This window comes from Mytilus californianus, unplaced genomic scaffold (assembly GCF_021869535.1).
Source record: "Mytilus californianus isolate M0D057914Y unplaced genomic scaffold, xbMytCali1.0.p SCAF_2, whole genome shotgun sequence".
NCBI lineage: Eukaryota > Metazoa > Mollusca > Bivalvia > Mytilida > Mytilidae > Mytilus > Mytilus californianus.
Genome location: NW_026262668.1, coordinates 117,357,624 through 117,375,193, shown reverse-complemented (window position 1 = coordinate 117,375,193; position 17,570 = coordinate 117,357,624). Strand labels below are relative to the sequence as shown.

Genomic DNA, 17,570 nt, shown 5'->3' with positions numbered 1-17,570 from the left:
AATTTAACAGAAGTTGAAAGTTTAATAAGTACCCTTTGACTGTATTACAAATTTCAGCATCTTTACCATGTTTACATAATTTTCATCTTTAAAAGATAGTAGATTTACTAAAGGACTTCATTCGTGGGTAGGGTACTGGACTGGTGTCCTGTAACTGGGCTCCTATTCCATCTCACCCGACCAAATACAAACGATGTGTTTGTATGGGAAAATTCCATGATAGTTGTTGTTTCAATGTGGAGGTTGAAAAAGTCAGATCACATTTTTCGTTGCACCCTCCCAGTTTTTCACACAGGCGAATTAAGCAAATGGCATGATTTATGTTGAAGAATTCGACCCTCTTATTTGACTCGTCACTCTTTTTAAAACCTACCTTTAGGTGCCATCACCATATTTGCTTGACGCGCTTGACGCCTTCCTACAACGGCATCAAGCAAACAAACAAAAAATAACCTCTACACAGTTTAATTGCGTCATTACGGACTCGGACACGGGAAATCGTACCTAAAAGTATTGCGAGTAAAAGGGATGGGGATCTTAGTTTTCGTATTAGATTACTAATCGGTTAATTTCTCATTGGTGTCAGGGTCATTAACATATTTTTGGAGGGAAGTTGCGTATATGTTAAAATTGTCCTCGAGTTATTATGTATAATTGAGGGCAAATGCCTCTTCCAGATTGCTAGCCTACAACAATTAGATGATACTTATAACAAATGTTCTACTGAAATTAACTTTTCTTTCTTTTTATACATCTTTTATGAATAAGAATAAGAATAAGAATAAGAATTTTATTAGTTTAAAATCCAAACAATAGGATTGTTACTAAATAAACAAACCAATACAAAACCAAAACAAAACAAACAAACAGACAGACAGACAGGCATATTAATGACAAAACGATAGACATTAAACAATACAAACATGTAGCATTGAAAAAAAAAATAAAGATTATTAATATTAAGTATTATACTATTTTTGACAGCATGCCTCCTCTATAAAATTATCAATTCAAATATTATGATTATATATAACATTATAAGTTAAGCCACCAATCACACACAGTTCATATATTGACATTATAATTGTTTCTCTCATTATACATTTCACTTATATTGTTAACAATGATAAGTAAAATATCACATTCTTCACAAGAAAATATAAAATCAAATTTGTTTTCTTTACTCATTGAATTAAAACTGGGGACAATACTAGAAATTTCATTAAACATTTTGATCCTAGTTTTATTAATTTCTGTACATGTTATGATAAAATGGTATTCATCTTCCACCTCTTTATGGCATAAAGGACATGTTCTATTTCCCAAGGCTGTTTTGTTGTATCTACCGCGTTCAACAGCCAGCATACTATTACTTATTCTTATTTTGGCATAATTTTTTGTAACATTTTTATCTAAATTCAATAAAAGGTACTTTTCTAGTTCATACTTTACTTTAAATTTTCTGTAGGTTCTTAGTTTATTTCTATTTATTGAATTATCATCATTAAAGAGACATTTTTTCCAAAATATAATGTAATTTTCATTGAGCTTCTTCACGAGGGCTAAAAGTAATCGTTTTTTAGAAAAGGTACATTGATTTTCCCAAACATGAGTGAAATTCAATTTTGATAGTAGCATTTTAATTTTTGAAGCAAATCCATCATTTAACTGCTTGTTAACTTTATAAACATTATATAATAAAGACTCATTTTCATTTGAATTTAAAATATGTAACCAAAATCCTACAGAAGACTTAAGGGCCTGTATACCAATAGGGTACATTCCCAATTCAGCTAATACAGCTGTATTTATGTGAACGTCCCTGGTCGATACAGTTCACCAGTCATAATGTTGCCACACATAAAACATCCCAACCAGTCGCTTCAACTAAAATATTTAACTTAAAAGATGTTAATAGGTTACTGGTTTTGAAGTGTGAAGCATAGAATAACAGGGTGACCAGGTTTGTCTAATTTGGTCTTTTTAATGTCATCTTTTGTTTTCATTTGTATCATTATTAGTAGTGGTACAATGTAGAAATAGTAGTAGTAGTTGTTGTAAATAACTTATTAATCGATTAAAGCATCAATCAAGTAATTTGCAGCACTGATGATTTTCAAGTGAATTCTGTATCGATCAGCGGAGTACGCATACACGATATGTATTTCCTGTTCTAAATTTATCTACATTTTTTTATACACTACACGCTTGTCAAACGGTAAGGTAAACACTAATTTACAATTTTTAACCTAAACGAAAATGGCAGTTATTCTACACATTATCATGTAAACTACAGATACATATTCATTACATTCACAATGATGTCCAGAAGTCAGTATAAATCACAATCACTAAGTCATATAGAATAGTTATCAAAGTGCAGAATAATATGAAAATGACAGTACTATAACAACCCACCGACCAACAGTGGGAGGCCTTGGCATGCTTGAAATACTAGAAATATGATTTATAACATTATTTGTCTACCTAAATTTAGTGTTGTTATACTTTTGACTTTTCAGATGTTGTTGACCCTTTAGATTGTTATGATATCGGTGTTATCTCTCTGTGTACAAAATCCGATGAAGGTTTGACTGATTGTTGTAGGTTGAACGCCCTGTAGCATATATTTTACACTTATTCAGGATGAGAACAAATTTTTGAAAATAAATTCAAACGGTAGGGCCTGCAAAGTGGGTTGACAGGGATGAAGGTTGATGGGGAAATATTGATTGCCACTGGAAAATGAGGATATGTTGGAAAGGGACAGGAATTTTACATTGCAACAGACGGCCTATTGACCTCACAAAGAGTTGTTGACAGGTTCTTGGACGATCAATCTATACATCCCGCACAGCCAAACGGACGCCTCTTGCAAAGGAGTTGTACCCTTAAATGAAACCTGGGAACAATTTGTATACATCGGGTTGCCCTCGGGAGACAGATGTAGGTTGATATATTCCTGATAAGTGTTTCCCGTAAAATAAATTAAGTATCTGCGATTTCTTAGGGATAAAAGCATGTATTATGCAAACCACCTTCTTACCAATTAATGATGCCTACCACTTTTATACCTAAATACTGAAAAGGCCTTAATTTCTGGATAGATGTGTTTATCTATGCTTCTAGATAACATAATAAACACACACACACACAAGGACATTTACAATCAGATATTAATACGTTTTTATTGTTAATCACGTGAGATGTACATGTTAAATTTATTTTATTTAATACAATAAATCCGTGTTTATACTCGAGAGATTAATTGATATTGTGTTCTATATTTCCGATTCTACGTGAATGTTTAATTAAACCATACTACTTGCGTAAGTCATCTGTTTATATACCTTTGCTATTATTAAGCACCACATTTGTACTTATGTTTAAGACTTTTGCCGCTAGGAAAATTGATATTCCGACCACTCAGCTTAGAAGTGACTGTTTATTTGACTGTTTATTTACTTCTGATGAGATTTTTGTCGCATTTGTTAAATATCTTTGCTATTTGGAATAATATTAATAGCTTAAATTGGATTTGTATTTTCTACTTCTGTCTGTTTTGTCATGATCTTTTATTTATGTCATACGTATGCTTGTAACTTTTTGTTGTAAATAAAGAATTTGATAATATTGAGTGCTGGTCTGTTTACATGTGGTTACACAATTACAATTGTTTTGTTTCCCCTCATCTAGTTCTCAAAAGCTTTTAATTTTTTTTATAATGTCCCTTATTTTAATCACATGCATTATAAGAACTTGAAACTAGTATCCATTAAACATCTTTTGGAACAAAGATATATTGCTTGTTTTGCTTTTGAATTCATTAAAGGTGGTAAAGGATTATTTGTATAAGAAAAAGAAATACTCCGTCCAACCCTAACAATTGTTAGATTAACTTGGTTAGCGTTTTTAATTTTCGTTCGTCCATGTATATGAAACCTCTCCTCGTTCAGCCCTTAACCACAATCAATATTCGGTGTGAAGGTATGATTTTTGATTAGACCATTAGAAAAGTAATAAAAAAACCTCAATATTTGAAGATGAAAATATTAATGTATTTGTACACGCTGCAAACATGATGAATCAAAAACGCCATTCTCGTCTGACATTTGGTTTGTTTGTTTATAAGCACATGTATTTACTTATATTATCATTATCATATACTGTATGCACAATTCATACTTTAAAGATTAACATGACTGTATGCTTACATTTTCAGGGTAAATAGAAGAGATGTTTTCTTTAATTGGGATATTGGCTTTCATTTTGTTTGGACTGGAGTCTTTCCATTTTGTGGGACATTGCTTAATTATGTTCCGAGTTCGTCAGTTACCAAGAAAAGATTTCGTAAGAATGCGGTTTTATTTCCTGGTTGATACATTAACTGTTTTCCTATCTTCTTTTGTTGTTTTGGGAAAGTTGCAGTGGTTATCAGGGATCCAGTTGATACAACATTTGTATTATTATCTTATGTGGGAAAAGACTGATGCAGCTAAAAAGGTATACAAAAGTAAACATTTTAAGTATCAGCGAGTATTACATGTACATACAATATTATTCATGGAAAAGTTATAGATATATTTCATTTACAAAATTACACAATATAAATGATCATAAATGGTCATTCTTTAATGAATCAAAGAGCAAAACTTATAGACAAAAATGTGCGACACAGTAAAAATCATATGCCGTGTGACGATCTTAAAGCAAAATCGACCAGTGCTCAGTTGTGCAAGAATAAGAAATAACAAACAGTAACAAAACTACTACACTTTAATGTATTTTCTAGAGATGAAACACACATAGTATTAAAAAAGTAGTTTGGTATATATGATTGCCAATGAGACAACTATATAAAGACCAAAGGACAAAGATGTAAACAATTACAGGTCCATTGACTGCCTTCAACCACGAGGAAACCCTTACCATAAGTAAGCTATAAGTGGCACCGGAATGAGATAATGTAAAGCAATTCAAAAGATAAAATAAACGACCTATTTTTTACTCCAACAATAAACGTAAAACAAATATAACAGCAGACAGCAACCATCGACAATCATTAAATTACAGGATCCAAACTTGATATAGGCACTAAGAGAATGAGAAGGGTTGTGAACGCTCAATCCAACCCCTAACCTGGAACAGTGGTGTAACGAAATGACGCAGTAGTCTACTTAGTATAAATCTGACGAACATTGAGGGATATACTCAACCTTATCTCGCACAAACTATATAAAGAAATAAACATTCAACTTACCGTTTTATCTTCTGACAGGTAGAACATATCAAAGTATTTATCTAAAAAAACATCAACCATAATACGGAAATATTCAAACAAAATAATATGTTTTCAATAAAAATTCATAATACTTCAGAAGCGTGTGCAGTTGTTATTGATAAATGCTTTTGAAATTATAGATTGTAAGCTGGAGTTCTTTAGATTGGACTAGGAGTACGAGGTACAAAGAATGGCATATCTGGTCGATCCTAGGCACATTATTTGATGTGTTTGTTCATATGGTTATGTGCATTTTACTCTCTCACCAGCTCACCACAGTACAGATTATATCGTCACTATTAATCGCACAGTCATGGTTGATTTATGTTTTAAATGTTCCAAAGTATGCTTGGAGCAGTCCTTGGGCAACCCCAAAGTGGGTGGAAAAAAGAATTAAGCCATTGGACAAGTAATTTATCTACAAATTTGATTTTAATACACGTATACTTCAAAATATTAAACCACTATAGTACGAAAATGATGAGACGACATATTTGATTTTAAAATACTGAGACAAGGATATTTCTGGTTTCGAAATACATCTACAAGATTGAGAACTAAATTTCATTTAAATAACGTTGACAAATTGTTGATTGATCGATTACTATGATTCACTTAGCATTTTTATTTTTCACAATTTTGTGTAATTAGTTTATTTGTACAATACAATTTTTACCCACACGGTTCTTGTTGTGTTTCGAATAATAACGTTCTGTTGAAACTTTTTTATATAATTATTCCAAGCCAACAATATAATTATGTGTTCCTATCGGAGTATCCATAATGAGGCATATCGGCGTATAACTGTCTCCCCCCCCCCCCCCCCCCAAATTCATTTGAGATATTGGAGTTGTCAAATCTTTGGTCGACTTTATTAAATTGATTCATTCGTATGAATAAAAAGCGAAATGGGGAATTTTTCGATGGGGCATCAACTTATCAACATTATCACAAAAAAGATACTAAAAATTTACAAGTCTCTAATATCATATGTCAAACAATTGACGCGCCTCGAAACTTCACAGTTTCTTAACAAAGAGTACCTAAAATCTAAAATTGACAAAAACATGGATATAACTTAATACAATCAATGAAGAGGGTTCTGACTTTGCATAGACATACTAACATGTGGTTGCTTTAAAGTGATGTTTTCAGTGCTCATCTTTTCCTCCTTTTTTAAAATTTTGATCAGCGAGGAAACAAATAGTCCATGGAAGAACGTCCGTTTCAATCAATTAAGAAAAATCAGTCATTCAAGCAAAAAGACATTAGTTTATGATTAGCGTGTTACAGACGATTTAAACACGGACAGAATAAAATAAATTACTGAAAGCAAGATCAAAGTTCTTAATCGGCTGATATAGAAATTTCAACTTCTTACACTCTTACTTCGGCCACTGTACTTCCGATTAGATTTTATACAGAAAACTTTATGATGTTCAAAACAACATTATACTGTGCAGTGCCGAAATTAAAAATGTGTGACGAGTTTTAATGCAGAAATGGAAAAACGATGAAACATTAAAACCGCGTGTTTCAAACTGTCAGTAAGAGCCAAAATCAAAACGCAATAATTTGACAACAGTATAACTTTAACTTATTCACCATCGGAATACAAATCTGGGAATAGCCTTTTTTGATTCTGGAAGATTTATTTTTTACAAATTGTTATGGCGAGCTTATCTGTTGTTGACTATTTTGTTGTCATAATGAGACTATTTTTGGTAGATTTATATGAATTTACCTATAAGTTGGGTAAGTCTTTAATAATTGCAAAAGTTTATATACAGATGGCTTACACCAATAATGCGTTTTTATCAAACATTTACGTAGATTTGAATGTTATAAACAAAATAAAATAAAATGCACCTCATCTTTTATATACATCATCAACACATGCGCTGGACTGTACAGGTTTTTATATTATTTGTTTTACTTTAGGATATATTTTCTAGATTTGTAAAAAGGTGAAGATTTATGCACAGTCACGTAAAACTTCATCTCATTTTATACCTGTAGGATTTCAGATTGTCTGAACAATGTGTTTTTGTCTTTGTTAATGTGTCTATTTTCTCAGAGGACACAGTTGTAGGTTGATGTGGTCTGCTGTACTGCCGAATATATTTGTAATTCCTCATTTCCTTTTTGTGTATTAGTCACAAACACCAATCCACAAAATACGACACAGAAAAAATGAAAATAAAGAAACAAGAACCCCACAAAAGTCCAAATGAAGTAAATGTAAGCAATTATAGGCAACCGAACGGCCTTCAACAATGAGAAAAACCCATACCGTATCGTCGGCTGTAAAAGTCCCCGACATAAAAAATGTGAAACAATTCAATTGAGAAAACTTACGGCCTAATTTATAACAAACCAATTTACGAAAAACAAATATAACATACATGAACCAACAACAACCACTCAACTACAGGCTCCTGGCTAGGGACAGGCACATAGAAAATGTGGCGGGGTTAAACATGTTTGAAGGCGCCAACCCCCCCCCCCCCCCCCCTACCATGGGACAGTGGTGTAACAGTACAACATAAGAACACACTATAAAAATCAGTTGAAAAGGGTTTAACTCGTCAGATCGATACGAAGTACAGATCTGAGAGTACTCGCAGTTACTGACAGCTAGTTCTAGGCAATAACAACTAATAAAAAATCGTGTATCTATTACTAGAATTTCAATCAGTACACATCCAACATCCAATGGATTTAGTGTAAATACGTCATTTACAGCCAGAGAAAAACATTACCTTGTGCAATGCCAAAATATAGGTACTCACATATTGTAGAACCGTGAATGTGCATATGTGTGTAACAATACTATTAAGTATAGTTTTAGTATATTGATAACAAAATCAATATTTATACCAATAAAAACAATATTCAAAGATCTAATTACAGTGTTGAATTGGTAACCTTTTAGAATAAGTTTATGTAAAGGTTTGATAAGTTTACCCGGATTGTATCTAAATTTCCGGGCTCGGTAAACAATATCTCCATAAAAATTAGAAGAAAGCTTCATTTTGATTATCAAAAACTTTGGTTGCGTCATTCCAGAGATTCCACTGTAATCGGAATTTGACGATCACATTAATAATAGGTATTAATCTACATGTAATCCACTAGATCTAGTATGCTTTGATCAATTTACTGCTCACTTTACTATGTTGTTGGTATAGGAGAGATTTGCTCTGTATTTTGAAAATGTATGGTTTATCGTGCCAGAGTTATCGGACTTATAACAGTTATTTCTGACGCAATATTTATTTGCATATGGATACTGTTCATCATGCATGTTTTTCTACACAGCCATTTTACTAACTTGTTATTTGATGCCTCCTCAATATTCCGGATCATTATCACAACAATTATAATGCACAATTCGGGGTTATTATGAACTCGTGGTGGAGCTGGTTATTTTTCTATGTTATTTGGTTTTATAACATAGATCAAATGTATTCCGACAAAGTTTTTGAAGGTCATTGGCAGTAATATGTATTTTAAGTGTTTGGGTATATTCTTATATAATAAGATGACCACTCAGAAACTTGTTCATCTTTGTCCCTCATATGAATTTGACGCGACATATAGCAAGGTAAACCAGTAAAGGCAATCGGGTATCGGATCGGATCTTGAATACAACTAATTTTTTTAATATCTTTTTCTGTTCGGGACATGTTCCCAATTCTATATCTCATTCTAGCCAATAGAATGATCAATCTTTCCCACATCATAAGGCAACAAATGAGAAAGAATATTTGTTATGTAATAATTTCAAGATGGCGTGAATATCGTATGAAACTAATAGCTTAGCTCCGTGATGCGAAGCGAACATGTGAAATATGAATAAAAGATGATGTGAAGTATACTACATGAAGACACAAAAATCAAAAGATAACTAGAGGTCAACATACAGTCTTCAACAATAAATATATTTATTGCTATTTTACGAAATTTTCCTTTGATCTTGCTGACTGATAATTTCCTTTCTCAGCGGAGTCGAGTGATATGAAAAATTATCGCTAGAAACTAAGGGGGCACGTGGCGTTGCTTATGCAATTTACATGAATTTGACCGTCGTCATAGGTAAAATAGCGATAAACAGATTATCATTTGTCATCTCAACTCGATTGCTTTTCTCACACATCTAGATATTGACAGTAAATATATATACCTAGGTTTAATTACATCTAGATATTGACAGTAAATATATATACCTAGGTTCACTTACATCTAGATATTAGCAGTAAATATATATATATACCTAGGTTCACTTACATCTAGATATTGACAATAAATATATATACCTAGGTTCACTTACATCTAGATATTGACAATAAATATATATACCTAGGTTCACTTACATCTAGATATTGACAGTCGGTTGTTGAAAGTCCAATAAGTTGATAGACAAGACTTTGTTCGATAGATACGACACAGGTAAAAATAAAATAACACAAAAAACAGTGAATAGTAAAGCAGAAGTAACACGAACACTGAAAATTTAAATTAGTCACTATGACTATTCAGTTAGTCAGATATTAGCCGAAAGATAGTCAACAGCATATATGACTACTAATCTAGTCATTGTGACTACCTGCACGGTCAATTTGACTATGTTAGTGGTCACAGCACCACGTGGTGTAGAGTATCGGTTTTCACGCGCACTCTTTCGCGTTCCCTTTGTTCCCTAGATCGTGTAGATGTAAACAAACCAGGAGGCACGAAACTGTTATTTTGTCAATTAAACAAAAATTAAATTTAAGAAAGAGAAGTGTAATGAATGTAATATCGGCACATGTTGACGTAATGACAATAAAAAAGGGGGAGATATGTATACGGGATATCAATTTTGATACACATTCAACGTATTGTCGATTGAAAAGAGTATTTGGCGATATCTTTTTTTCATCTGACCAAAAACTGTTAAAAATAAACACTGCAATCGATATTCACAACAATAAATTAAAAAAAATCCTCAGGGTGGCTGTCAAGATCCTGGTGCCTTACATTACAATGCTGTGATATAGGATGGGTGGCTGTCAAGATCCTGGTGCTTACATTACAATGTTGTGTTATAAGATGGGTGGCTGTCAAGATCCTGGTGCTTACATTACAATGCTGTTATATAGGATGGGTGGCTGTCAAGATCCTGGTGCTTACATTACAATGTTGTGTTATAAGATGGGTGGCTGTCAAGATCCTGGTGCTTACATCACACTGTTGTGGTATAAGATGGGTGGCTGTCAAGATCCCGGTGCTTACATTACAATGTTGTGGTATAAGATGGGTGGTTGTCAAGATCCTGGTGCTTACATTACAATGTTGTGGTATAAGATGGGTGGCTGTCAAGATCCTGGTGCTTACATTACAATGTTGTGATATAGGATGGGTGGCTGTCAAGATCCCGGTGCTTACATTACAAAATAATGGTAAAAGATGAGTGACTACATCACTAGATCAAAGATTTTAAAATTTGTTTTTTTTTCTTTTAACTTTTAACATGACTGATATACTTGTATATTGTTATGTTTTAGCTTCTAAAATGATATAATTATATTTTTCAGCAAATGAAGACATTGCTATTTGTATGAGCACAGCTGAGAGATTTTTGACCAGAGAGAATGTTACACTGACACATGCAGAGTTGATACCGACAAAATATCTTAAATAAACACTTCAAATTCTGACATACTGAAAATGTATAAAATATATATTTAAGTTGGGATATCATAATGTATGTAACAATGAGTTTATAATAAATACATTTTCTTTATTTGATTTTTAGACTTTTAATATATGTCACTGAGTAATGGTAACACATGGAAACTTAAGATATAGGAAGGTTTTGAACATTGAGCACTTTGTGGTCCTATACTGTTGTCATTGTTAGTATTGCTGCTGTGGTATTTTTATGATATTATATTCCAGATGGATTTTTCAATCCTATGGAAGAGAAACAACATAAAGTAGAATTACAGAAGAAATGAAACACAAAAGTACAGAACGGATAGAAACACACACAAAGTAAAATGGTAGAACAAAAAACACAACACAAATTAAAATAACAGTCTAACAGTCGTGACTATTCACAGTAATCATGTTGACTAACCAACATGGTCACTTTCGACCATTTCAATAAGTCATATGGACTGCATTCAATTGTCAAACTGACAAATGTGCATAGTCAATTGAACAATCCAATTCGTCATAACGAGTATAACATATAGTCATTTTGACTTCCTAACATAGTCATAATTACTACCCTACTCAGTCAAATGTGACTAATCATCTAGTCAAACGACTAAGAGCATAGTCAAAATGATTAAAGTGCATTGTCATCTAGAGGACAGTCAAAATGACCAATTAAATTGGTCAAATTGACTAATTTAGGTTTTCAGTGAAACCACGTAAAAACTTTGTGTGTTCTCATGTTCCCAGGAATGGTACAGCAATTTCTACTCCACTATAGTGGTTCCCGCCGTCGTGTTGAGATGTTAAGGTAAAAATAATTGCTAAGGTCTGTAATTATAGATTATCGTTGATCATCTCAACGAGATTGATTTTCTCGCTTGAGCCGGTACGGCGAAAGTGAGAAAAGCAATCGAGTTGAGATGACCAATGATAATCTGTTTATCGCTATTTTACCCATGACGACGTTGTCAATTTCATGTCAATATCATTGACAACGGCCACGTGCCCCCTTAGATTTTAGCGATAATTTTTCATATCACTCGACTCCGTTGAGAAAGGAAATTATCAGTCAGCAAGATCAAAGGAAAATTTCGTAAAATAGCGATAAGATAGCTTGAATACTTTTCTGTGTATGTATTTACCTCGAGATTAAATATATTGAGATCATGGTTCACTTTCTGGTAGTAGATGTAAGTTGTTGACAAGGACCTTAGGCTTGAGTGTTATTTCGTCTGTATGAGAACCAATAGTCCAAGTAATCGACCCAGACTTCCATCCCGTGTACGACTTGACAACTGAATCTATACTTGCCCCTTGTAATCATCGACAGACTCTCTTTGAGTGTAAGCATGTACTGCTTTACATTAGTCACCAGTCGATTTATCTGATGATCTCAATCAGTGAAATGGATCACAATTAGCCGCATGATGAGATCGCGTGGTTCTAAACTAATTTGATTTTCATGATTTTTTTTCATCATTATTAATTGCACCGTAGAGTTTTATTAAAACATGAATAAAAAATGATCTTTTAAATAATGATATAAATATTTATACAATGCGTTATAAAATTTTGAATAAACGATATATTATTCAAATTTCAATTAATGAAACGGCTTTCAGCAATATGATTTCACTCAGCAATATATTGCAACAAGACATACAAGAGGCTCCTCAGGCGTTTATCGCTCGCAATGACAAGTGAGCTGTAATCGTTATATTTCAACATGAAGTATCCATCTAGAAAGCATATTGAATGCCCTATGAGAAGAAATATAAAAATACACGGAAGGTTTGGTTTCAAGAAGGTGCAAGAAGATGTTTTGAAAAAAATGAATAATTGAAATCTTCATTGACCTTTGTATTGCAATGCAAAATTACCTATCAATTCTCTACAAAGGAACTTATTCTTCGTTCAATTTATTCAGTGGTTCTCAAGCTACAAAGTTCTTACAAAAGTTCTGTCAGACACATTGTACAGCGTTCCATTTGGAGTTTTTAAACTTACCTATTAATGCTAACATTACATGTATATCGGCATCTTTCAAGAGCATTCCTGAGATACTTAACACGCGGCATAATGGAGTAAAAGCAAAGACTGTTACTTTGTGAACTACTACGTTAAAAAATCGGTTCAGCCTGTCGGTCTAGTATTAAGCAGAATTTATATTCAGAAGACAGTAGCATGTTGTCGTCCGGATATGCATGTGATATTTGCTAATAGACGTTAAATTGCAAATCATCATCACCATGCTTATTTGGCATTTTTTTGAATTAATATTGATTCACTCATAGGGTCTTTGCATCGGAAATAAACACAATTAATCTAAAACCAGTTGTTGGCATGATACGGGTTTTGTTCTTCTCATATATGTTATGATGGTATGATACTAAACCCCTAACGGGAGGGATTGTGCTTGATTTTTTCATATGATGATGACATAATCTTTCAATCAGTTTAATTGAGGTCTGGAGCTGGCATGTCAGTAACTGCTAGTAGTCCTTTGTTAATTTATGTTATCAGTGTCATTTTGCTTAGTTTCTTCTGTTACCTATTCTAATATCGGACTCGGACTTCTTTTAAACTGAGTTTTACTGTGCGTATTGCTATGTGTTTGTTTATTCTACATTGGCTATAGGTATAGAGATGGTTTAGATCTCACAACACATGTTTAACCCCGTCGCATTTTGCGCCTGTCCCAAGTCAGGAACTTCTGGCCTTTGTTTGTCTTGTATGTTTTTTTTAAATTTTGGTTCATCTATATGTTTCGGGGTTTAGTGTGACGTCCATTTTTTCTGAACTAGTACACATTTTTATTTAGGGGCCAGGTGAAGCCTGCCTCCTGGTGCGGGATTTTCTCGATGTGTTGAAGACCCATTGGTGACCTTGGCTTGTTTTAATATAAATCGATACAAAGGAATTATATGCGATTGTCATACAAGTGAGATGTTTGGCTAGCTATAAAACCAGGTTTAATCCACCATTGTAAATGTTTGTACCAAGTTAGAAATATGACAGTTGTTTTCCGTTCGTTTGATGTGTTTGAGCTTTTAATTTTGCCATTTGATGAAGGACATTCCGTTTTGAATTTTCCTTGGAGTTCGGTATTTTTGTTATTTACTTTTTCATTCAGTTCAACTCGCGTCGAACGATAGAAAAAATAAAGAATTCGGTAGATAGCATATCAAAAACATTCGTATTTCACATAGTACAGTTAGTCAAGCTTCTGACGAGAATTGTTTGGTAGTTTATCTCTTATTTGCATGTTATGGAAGGAGAAAACCGAACACTGCCATCACTTAAAAGGTACGATATATAGGACCAACTTTTTATCATAGGCGACCTAAATTGTATTTAAACATGTGTTTGTTGTAAATTCATTCATCGCACACGTAGCCACGTACATTACTTTTAGAATGGTTAATGGTTTTTACTTATGAAGGATGAGTTACGTACCACTACTACTGAGTTATCTCTCCCTCCCTATGCCAACTTTTTTTTCGAACTCAAATGTTCGAACATAATGATTTGCAGATCGAAACCAAAATTACAATTCTTTGTTTGACCGGATTAAGCGGATTTGAAGTTTTTATTTGAAATGTGTTTTACTATTCAAACAGAACCAGAGTTAAACAATGCTTTGTATAGGACTTCATCTGCAAATTTATAGTCCTTTTTACAAGTTTGGGGTTGAAAATAATTGATACAAAAGAAGAATTGAATATAGACTGAGGATAGTTGTCAAATACATGACGTATGTTCGAATGGCTGTTGCCCAGGTGAACTATCAATGTGATTTTTTGTAATATGTAAACAAATCAGGCTAAATGGCTCTTATTCAAATATGAAGATATTTCCATATCGATTTGAGAATAAACGTGCTATGATTTTTCGTTCATTTATTTGTACAAATCTCAATTTTGATGAATAAATTTTCTGTGAATTTATAGATTCTCTACACATTGATTTGTCATTAGTAATAACAAATTGCGTTAATAAATGTATAATATGCAGATTGAAAAAAAGAAGTAAATATGAATCAGATAATTATAAGACATTGAAAGGCACAACTAGTTCCAACCTGGTTATTGTTGGGATACGTGTTGCCGACACTTTTAATTTTCTGTGAATTGTTTATTGGACGGTTGTTTATATTTTTGTATTTTTTCTTTGACCATCGCGTTGTCGGTCTTTTTGACGTACGTTTTGTTGTCCTCTTTTTCTCTCTCTCGTAAAAGCGACAGAATGGGATGAGTGATGACCATCAAAATCCGGTTATTTTAACCTCTTATGACTAAATGTTGTTGAAAAATCATTAAAATACAAGTTGGTCGAAACATAAGGGGGATATACATTTTAAAAGTATCAGTTGCAAACACAAGTTCACTTTATAAGTGTTGTGCGTCAGACGCGCTTTTTGGATTTGCCTTCATCCGGAAAGCTCACACCCAAAATTTTGAAAGCCAAGAATGTATATATTTTCGTCGTTAGCTTTGAAATTAACTACAAACCGCGGGTACCGGGTTCAGTCTTCAAAATCTAGAATCCGAGTTCTAAATTTTCTTCAAAACAGTTGGCTCCAACAGTTAAATGTTGTGGCACAATAAATCCACAGAAATCAAGAATCTGCCCATGAGGCTGAAGGTTTCAGAATTGAATTTATATTGTAAAATTGTCAAAATGATCAAATAAAGAGTAACAGTTGTTTTATTCCTTACACCGATCATACGACAACGTCATATAATATTCATGAGATTTGATAGATAAATGATTTTGGGGAAAATTAACAATTTGTAAAATTTTTAAGGCAAATAATAGAAACCAACTTCTTATTAGGGGTTCCGGACTAGCTACATTCAAAAAGTTGAAAGAATGGCAAACGTAGATACACATACTTTGTTATAGGGAGGGATAGATCATACTTTGTAAAAGAAAAACTATGATTCAAACAATAATATCTCTGAAACTGACATTATCAAGATGCTTGATTTCTCGATTGACAACATATTTGTTACGTTTGGAAGATGTGTTTTTTTTTAACAAACAATCGGAATTACCATTGGAACCAACTGTGCTCCTCTTCTTGCCGATTTGTTCCCTAGCCATACTTCATACAAAAAGCTTCTTAGGAGGAATGAAAAGAAGCTAGCATTGTCCTTTAACTTCACGTTCCGCTATATAGATGATGTCCTCTTACTAAATATTTCACAGTCTTGTGATTATCTTGAACGCATCTATCACAGAGAACATGCAATCAAAGATACAACAGATACAGTTAAGTCTACCTCATATTTCTTGACTTTCATCTAGAAATTGACAATGGGTGTCGTTTGAGAACAAAACTTTACGACACAAGATATGATTTCAGCTTCCCAATTTTGAACTTTCCATTTCTATTTAGCAACATTCCAGTATTGCTTACATACGGAGTATATATCTTCCAGTTGATACAATATTTCAGAACTTGCATTTCCCATCATGATTTCCTTGATAGAGGGTTGCTAGTTATAAGGAAACTATTAAACCAAGGTTTCTAAAAGGTGAAGTTGAAGTCATCCCTTCAAAAATTTATGGATGCCATTACGAGTTGGTTGACCATTATGAAATATCTGTTGTTTCTCAGATGATGACGGCCATGTTACGATTTGTCGGAATAACAATCCCGTCCTCTTTTTCTCTGATGTGACATCACCGAATTTGTACTTACATGAGTAACATGACGGGTGCCACATGTGGATCAGGATCTGGTCACACTTCCGGAGCAGTTGAGATAACACCCGGTTTTTGGTGGGGTTCGTTTTGCTCAGTGTTGTGTTTTGTAGACTTTTGTATGTCTTTATGTCGTATTCGTGTTTTGCCTTGGCATTATCGGTTTGTGTTAGTAGCATGGGAGTGTAAACGAAAAATGATAGAATTTTTTCATACTTCGCAAATTGTGTTAAAAAATATAAAACAAAAAATTTGCCGAGCTTGTTTTAAAGCTACAAGCTGTGAAGAAAAGTTATACATTTTGTATGGACCATACAGGGAAAAGGCATCATTATGTGAATAGAAGGTTAACTAGATGATAGAATTTAGAAATAAAATATGAAAAGCTAGTTCTTATTAAATGCTTTCAGAATATCACAAGAAAAATGTGGACACCGTACGTTTTTTCCTGGTATTACATAAAGTAGAAAAAATATATTATAAATTATACAATGAACAACTTAGACAGTTTTAAGCCAAAGATTGGGATTCCCAAATGTACATCTACACCATTCACGAAAGAGGAGATTATAGAATTATTTCTTACCACCATTCCATCTACAGTAAAAGATGGCTTTCAGAAATCTTGTTATGAGGTATATCCAACCAGCGGTATCAATCAGATGTGATCGACAACAAATATCTTGATTTGGTAGATTGATATTTCAGCATTCCAATGGGTACTTATTGTGTACCACTACTGACCGATATGTTTTTGTTGTCATGTGAAGCAGAATTGACACAGAACCTTCTCAAAGACAAAAAGAAAAAGCACCTTGTAAAATACTGAAATTTCACTTTCAAATAAATTGATGATGCTCTGTGATAAATAACC

The 17,570-nt window shown here is 33.2% G+C and overlaps 1 protein-coding gene and 1 long non-coding RNA gene across 4 annotated transcripts in view; one reads left to right on the top strand and one right to left on the bottom strand.

The window, feature by feature from the left end:
- The window catches only part of LOC127728679 (uncharacterized), a 185,259-nt gene that overhangs the window by 20,611 nt on the left and 147,078 nt on the right, over window positions 1–17,570 (bottom strand). The gene's annotated exons all lie outside the window — the stretch shown is intronic.
- On the top strand, window positions 1,838–5,962 carry LOC127728668 (uncharacterized). 3 transcript variants are annotated; one of them, XM_052236279.1, is made up of 3 exons: window positions 1,838–1,963; window positions 4,223–4,503; window positions 5,422–5,962. In XM_052236279.1, the coding sequence occupies exons 2-3, from the start codon at window positions 4,237–4,239 to the stop codon at window positions 5,692–5,694; spliced, it is 540 nt and encodes a 179-aa protein (XP_052092239.1). In that variant the 5' UTR covers window positions 1,838–1,963; window positions 4,223–4,236; the 3' UTR covers window positions 5,695–5,962. The 3 variants fall into 3 exon arrangements, with proteins under 3 accessions (XP_052092239.1, XP_052092241.1, XP_052092240.1); XM_052236281.1 differs by lacking the exon at window positions 1,838–1,963 and adding an exon at window positions 2,163–2,223; XM_052236280.1 differs by lacking the exon at window positions 1,838–1,963 and adding an exon at window positions 2,177–2,218.